Source organism: Patiria miniata, unplaced genomic scaffold, assembly GCF_015706575.1.
Source record: "Patiria miniata isolate m_02_andy unplaced genomic scaffold, ASM1570657v1 HiC_scaffold_3, whole genome shotgun sequence".
NCBI classification, from domain to species: domain Eukaryota; kingdom Metazoa; phylum Echinodermata; class Asteroidea; order Valvatida; family Asterinidae; genus Patiria; species Patiria miniata.
Window position 1 is genome coordinate 13834835 of NW_024037069.1, and position 6961 is coordinate 13841795.

Sequence of the window (6961 nt, forward strand, 5' to 3'; positions counted from 1 at the left end):
CAGCTTTCTATTATTTTGAGGTTTGACGACATTTACTCACCCAGACAAAACCCGCACTTCAGAATCAGCCTGCCCCATAGTATCCTGGAAACCTTGGCCATGGCTAGGCACACAGAGTGTAGAGATCTGCCTCATCTACTGACGACTGCTCTGCATTGTTGGCAAGTGCATCAACAACACAACACTGACACTGGCGTCTGTCCTCTGCAAACCGGTCTGATCTGCTCTCTCCTTTCAAGACTTGCTTCGTAACGGGTAATTCCAACGGAGGAGGAAGTTGAAACAACGATGCTGTGCTGACTTTCGGTTCCAATATTTCTCCACTTGGTAACTCACGTGCCTGGGTTAATAAAAACAGGAGTATCAGGAAGTATGAAGAATTGGTCTGTATGTGGTCTGTCGAAAAAGGAAAGTAATATGGAGGAAATTCATAAAGGAAGTTACCGAAGGAAGAAATAATCGCAGATTCTAATCGCCCTTTGTTGTCCGGTTTATGTGCTGTACAAAAATGTGCACAATGTGGTTAAACATGTACATGTTATACAGGTACATGTATGTTAAAGTAGACATTGGACATATCATTTGACTTGATATGCACTACCCATCATACACAAGTGGGAAAAAAAACAAAAAAACAAGTGAGTGCTTATGTGATTTATATTAGGTACATACAGTGTACTGCATTTTGCAAATGAGGAAACAGTGACAAATTTGGCACATTTTCTTTGACACAAATCAAGGTGTAACTCCTCAGAAGATGAAGTCCACTTTCATGAGGACAACAATACACGTACATATGTATCTTGAAAAGTATTCATAATCATACATGTAATCATTTGTTACTTCTCCATAAATTTAAAAAAAAGCTTCTAAATGATATGGATTGATTTCATGTTTGGATAAATGTGAATGTGTTTTACACACTGATAGACTGTTTCATCTTTGTGGTCACAGGGTAATCTCAGGGGGCATTTCCTTGAAAGTATGTCCCATCATGCCACTGTATCCTGAGCATGATGGGATGTGTACATGAATGTACATAGCATTTTCAATGAAGTGTTGCCTGAAGATTACCACGTGACACAAAGATGACGGTATCAGTAAAACGGTCTGTGTACTGTACTTGCATATATATGAAGACTTCCAAAACGCGATAGCCATTTGAAAAGAAACTTGAAATAAAAACAGTATAGCATCTGTTTCTTAACTTTTACTTCATTGTATTCTTAAATCGTGTTTAATTATATGTAACAGCCATGGAAATTGAGTTTGAGCAGCCTTGAGAGAGCAGGATCCCAAAAGGCAACAAAATGGTGTACATTTATATTTGCATTTTGGAAGAAAAACTCTTTAGGCCTATAGTTTGTGTCACTTGTGCATATACGGGCACATATTTCGTGCCATCTTCTATTGAAAGGTCAGTGGGTAACATCTATTGCTAGAGGAAGGAAACACTGGTGATGTGACCTTTTTCTTACGTGTTGTTATTTTTAGACATGTTAGATGGTCACTTTACTGAAAGTCCCCTGTGTATTTCAACCATAGACTAAATGTGTGTACAATGTACATGAAGGCTCAAAATACCCAATTGTCAACTCAATGATTCAATGTTGGAGCTTTTCGTGTAGTCTATTTATTGCCTGTCCAAAGTGTTGATTACTTTTCACAATATTCAGAAACTCCAGCTGAAGTCCAGTTTGACCAAATTAATTATTTGTCTCATGAATTACACTGGTAATGTCAGTCTTCAATGCATCATCTGTTTACCAACTTACCATCTTAACAAAAATTGAAAAAACCAGACAAGGAAGTTCTTTTACATTACATTGTTTTGAGTGAAATGCAATAAGTCTCCTTTTGAGGTTTAATTGTCACTTCGTCAATCATGAAAGCGCCCTCAAATAACGAAAACTAAGTTCACATGATGTCTATGTACTGCCCATACACTGTTTACAAGTGTATGAGTAGCTGTTGCATTTCATGATGTTAACATACCTAAAAAACTTTTTTCTTTCTCAATTTGGCTGGAGCATTATTTGGAGACCACGGGCAAATGCCTATGTCTATTGAATGAATGTTTTCCTCCTGAGTTCTTTATTCAATAGAATCAAAACTGAAAATGAAACCTATCAAATGAAGTCGTTTATAGTTTCCATTCACTTTCAATATTAGTAACATACATTGTACTCACCATTATTGGAAGTTTATTATACAGGACAGTCAACAAAAAGAAGTCATAACAAAAACAGAAAGTTGCTGATATACTGAATGCTTTAGGTTACAGTTTCACCATTAGACTGGGACCGTGAGTACAGAAAAAACATGCAAAACACAATCAGGCCAATTTTATTTACTCTTTAGCTGACAAATTTCTCCACAATTTCCAAGAGGCAAAGACAAAGTCCTGAGCATTTCACCAGCCAAGGTCCAGGTCTCCATTCAATTTTTAGACTTCACTTCCCATTAAAAAAATTAAAATTGCTTCAGAGCCATGAATTAGAAAGAAAAAAATGCCTTTGTCAGCTGTTTAGACAAGTGCAAGACGAAGAGGGTTGTATATTAAAGTAACTACTGCCCAAACGTAAATTATGTAAATTAATTAAAGTATTTTTAACGTGTGTTTTTACAGCAGACAGGAATATTTTCAATTTTATTTTTGAAAATGGATTACATAAGTACTATACATACATGTAGCAACACTTAGATCTACAGCAAAAATATTCTAATCCCCGGTTACTGTGATCAAGTGACCGACTAAATATTTGCATACAAAAATGAGTTGCACAGAAAATTCAGCAGAATATTTTTTTTTCTGCAGAATTATGTAGATTGGTGTTTCTGAAGGAAAAAGAAAAAGATTATAGAAATATGTCACATTTGGTTTGAAAAAGCTTCATTTTTTTGAAAGATCCCTGAAACAAAACCTTGCACAATGGATGATGGAACTGCAACAATGTTTACAGGCTGATTTGGCAGATTTTTGAAGTGGATTTATTTTAACAAGGTATAACAGTCATCCAGCCATGGAAGACGGGTAGTCGGGTACCCACTGGTGGGACTCCTACCATTTTGCGCATGCGGAACTTGGGGTTCTAGAGTATCATGCGTTTCTTTGATTTTCTGATCATTTTGAACACGTTCGCTGTACCGTATTTTTCATCAAATTTCTTGGCAATGACACTGAAAGATCCAACACTCGCGTAAATTCACAGGAAGCCTAACAAATAAGTGATAAAACTAGAGGGCAAAATTATGGCGATCGTGTAGTGTAGGGCCCCTGTTTTGTTTTGATCAAATGAGAGCCAAAAATGTTTTTTATTGCTCAAAAATCACCTTTACAATCAAAAGCAAACTTTCTCAATTCTAATGACACCCGTTTTGCAGTTTCTTGGGGTAGAAATCATGATTTTCCTGTGCTGTTTGTGCCTTGCGATTCAGCGCCCCGTGCGTGCTCACGGTACATCGCGTGATGATCGCCATTTTTATTTTCGGGTTGCGTGTTGTCCCCGCGCTATCATCGTCATTTTACCCCCAAATTTCCCTCAAAAAATCAAAACCCTGACCTCTATCTATGACATACCCATTTATTGAGGAAGTCGCCGACTAGTTTGGTCAGTCTAATAATTTTGAAGTGAATTTTGTCCCTTATAAGTTATAACCGGGCCCTACACTACACGATCGGCAAATTATGGTCATGATGCCTGGTTATAATGTTGCGGATCAAAAAATAAAATGAATTCGAGTGTATTTACACGAGGACGGCCCTTGGCATTGTCTACAACACCACGTTCACAGGTCTAACTCTACTCTAAGTTAAACGTGTAACATTTACTCCAGCTGGCAGCTGTCGATGTTGTCCAGTGTCTAGTGCGGTGTAATTTAAACATGGTGAAATTCAGTGTGACAAAAAAAATTCCTGTCTGTGAATTGTGAACCGACCAAAACACGGCCCTCACGATAACAACAATCAACCTACATTTCAACAACGTTTTAAAACTGTACTTACTGTCAACCTGAATGTCTAGATATCGATAATTTCCGTTCATGGGGTCTTGGAAATGTGGCCAATTGAAGACAATATTTGACATGGGACGGCAAGCCCTTTTCTGCTTTTCTGTGCGTGATTAAAGGGCGTGTTTGGCGCCCTCATTTGATGTATCCCATCCCAAAGTATACTTAAGTATCTGTAGGCTCCGCGGTACGCGGTCGAGAGGGCGTCTTCGAGAGCAACTGGGCACCTATCTGGCCGGACCGACCGGACGTCATATAAAAAAAATAACAGCGTTGCTGTTGAAACCCCTCAGCCAGAGTCAAGTTATCATCCTAAAACCATTAACCTTTAACTCAACGTGGTGACCTTGACCTTTGGCCTTTGACCCCAGAACCAGTCCCAACATGCCTGTACCAATGGGAAACCCCCTACCGAAGTTAGACACCAACATTTCATTTCTAACTCAAGTTATCATTCGGAACCATTTACATTGAACTCACCACGGTGACCTTGACCTTTGACCTTTTGACCCCAAAACCAATCCCAACTTGCCTGTACCCAAGGGCAAACCCCTACCTCAGTCAGACACCAAAATCTCATTTCTAACTCAAGTTATCATCCGGAAACCATTTACCTTTAACTCACCATGCTGACCTTGACCTTTGACCTTTTGACCTCAAAACCAATCCCAACTTGCCTTCTCCCAAGGGGAACCCTCTTCCAAAGTTAGACACCAAAATCGCATTTCTAACTCAAGTTATCATCCGGAAACCATTTACATTTAACTCACAATGGTGACCTTGACCTTTGACCTTTTGACCCAAAAACCAATCCCAACTTGCCTACTCCCAAGGGCAACCCTCTACCAAAGTTAGACACCAAAATCTCATTTCTAACTCAAGTTATCATCCGGAAACCATTTACATTTAACTCACCACGGTGACCTTGACCTTTGACCTTTTGACCCCAAAACCAATCCCAACTTGCCTACTCCCAAGGGCAACCCCCTACCAAAGTTAGACACCAAAATCTCATTTCTAACTCAAGTTATCATCCGGAAACCATTTACATTTAACTCACCACGGTGACCTTGACCTTTGACCTTTTGACCTCAAAACCAATCCCAACTTGCCTACTCCCAAGGGCAACCCCCTACCAAAGTTAGACACCAAAATCTCATTTCTAACTCAAGTTATCATCCGGAAACCATTTACATTTAACTCACCACGGTGACCTTGACCTTTGACCTTTTGACCTCAAAACCAATCCCAACTTGCCTACTCCCAAGGGCAACCCCCTACCAAAGTTAGACACCAAAATCTCATTTCTAACTCAAGTTATCATCCGGAAACCATTTACATTTAACTCACCACGGTGACCTTGACCTTTGACCTTTTGACCCCAAAACCAATCCCAACTTGCCTACTCCCAAGGGCAACCCCCTACCAAAGTTAGACACCAAAATCTCATTTCTAACTCAAGTTATCATCCGGAAACCATTTACATTTAACTCACCACGGTGACCTTGACCTTTGACCTTTTGACCCCAAAACCAATCCCAACTTGCCTACTCCCAAGGGCAACCCCCTACCAAAGTTAGACACCAAAATCTCATTTCTAACTCAAGTTATCATCCGGAAACCATTTACATTTAACTCACCACGGTGACCTTGACCTTTGACCTTTTGACCCCAAAACCAATCCCAACTTGCCTTCTCCCAAGGGCAACCCCCTACCAAAGTTAGACACCAAAATCTCATTTCTAACTCAAGTTATCATCCGGAAACCATTTACATTTAACTCACCACGGTGACCTTGACCTTTGACCTTTTGACCTCAAAACCAATCCCAACTTGCCTACTCCCAAGGGCAACCCCCTACCGAAGTTACAACCCCAAACAACATTTCTAACTCAAGTTATCATCCGGAAACTAAGCTGCCCGGACGGACGGACGGACGGACGGACATACATCCGGACGGACGGACGCCCTAGGCGATGACAATACCCCTCGAGCCTCTCGGCTGAGGGGTAAAAATGCCCATCCACCCCAACGGAAATAAATAGAGAAACCAGCCCGAATGCGTAAAATAACCGTAGGCAAAAACATCAGGCTATCTTGCTTTTCTTATGCGAATTTTGGCAGTTGAATTTACGATTAAATTTGTAACTTCCAGATTCTCTCCGGTACATACAGCCATTTTCGACAAACGAACTTAAATCAGGTTTCTGGCTGTTCATTTTTATTGTACTCCATGATTGTACCGAGCCATAGACGAAGCCAGCAGGGGGGGGGGGGGGGGGGGTATGTACCCCTGACCCCCCCCCAATATTTTGTAAAGACTACCCTTTTCCATTCAAATGTAGCCTTGACCAAGGCGTTGGGCTTATCGATTCGCCGATAAAAAAAATCACCGATAAGAAAATCCCTAATCAACTTCGCAAGGCATAATTGCGTGCACATATCGATGCCCGTACGCTGCTAGTGAGAAAGTAACTTGTAACATACAGCAAGGCTATGCTTGTACGTACGTACGTACATGTACGTACACACACGTACTCGTACAACAGCCATGCACACACAGTACATGCATGAGCTAGTCCGCGTAACCCAACCCCTTTTTTACCATTGCTTACCCCCCCCCCCCCGATATTTGTAAAGAGTGCCCTTCTTTTTTTTGAACAATTGCCCTTTTTGTCTTTTGAATTTTTGGCAGTTGAATTTACGATTAAATTTTTAACATGACAGTAAACTTCCAGATTCTCTCCGGTACATACAGCCATTTTCGACAAACGAACTTAAATCAGGTTTTTGGCTGTTTATTTTTAATGTACCGAGCCATAGACGAAGCCAGCAAGGGGGGGGGGGGGGGACGGAGGTATGTACCCCCTGACACCCCCCCCCCCCCAATATTTTGTAAAGACTACCTTTTTTCCATTCAAATGCCCCTTTTTAACCATCGCTTACCCCC

General features: G+C 40.7%; 1 protein-coding gene across 2 annotated transcripts in view; it reads right to left on the reverse strand.

Annotated features, from left to right (window-relative positions):
- The window catches only part of LOC119738688 (tyrosine-protein phosphatase 99A-like), an 84784-nt gene extending 80632 nt beyond the window's left edge, over window positions 1-4152 (reverse strand). For both annotated transcript variants that reach the window (XM_038213612.1, XM_038213611.1), the window contains exons 1-2: window positions 4007-4152; window positions 41-340 (exon numbers count right to left, since the gene is read on the reverse strand). In XM_038213612.1, the coding sequence (XP_038069540.1) occupies window positions 41-101 (61 nt within the window). In that variant the 5' untranslated portion in view covers window positions 102-340; window positions 4007-4152. The remainder of the gene's footprint in view (window positions 1-40; window positions 341-4006) is intronic.
- Window positions 4153-6961: the final 2809 nt, after the last annotated feature.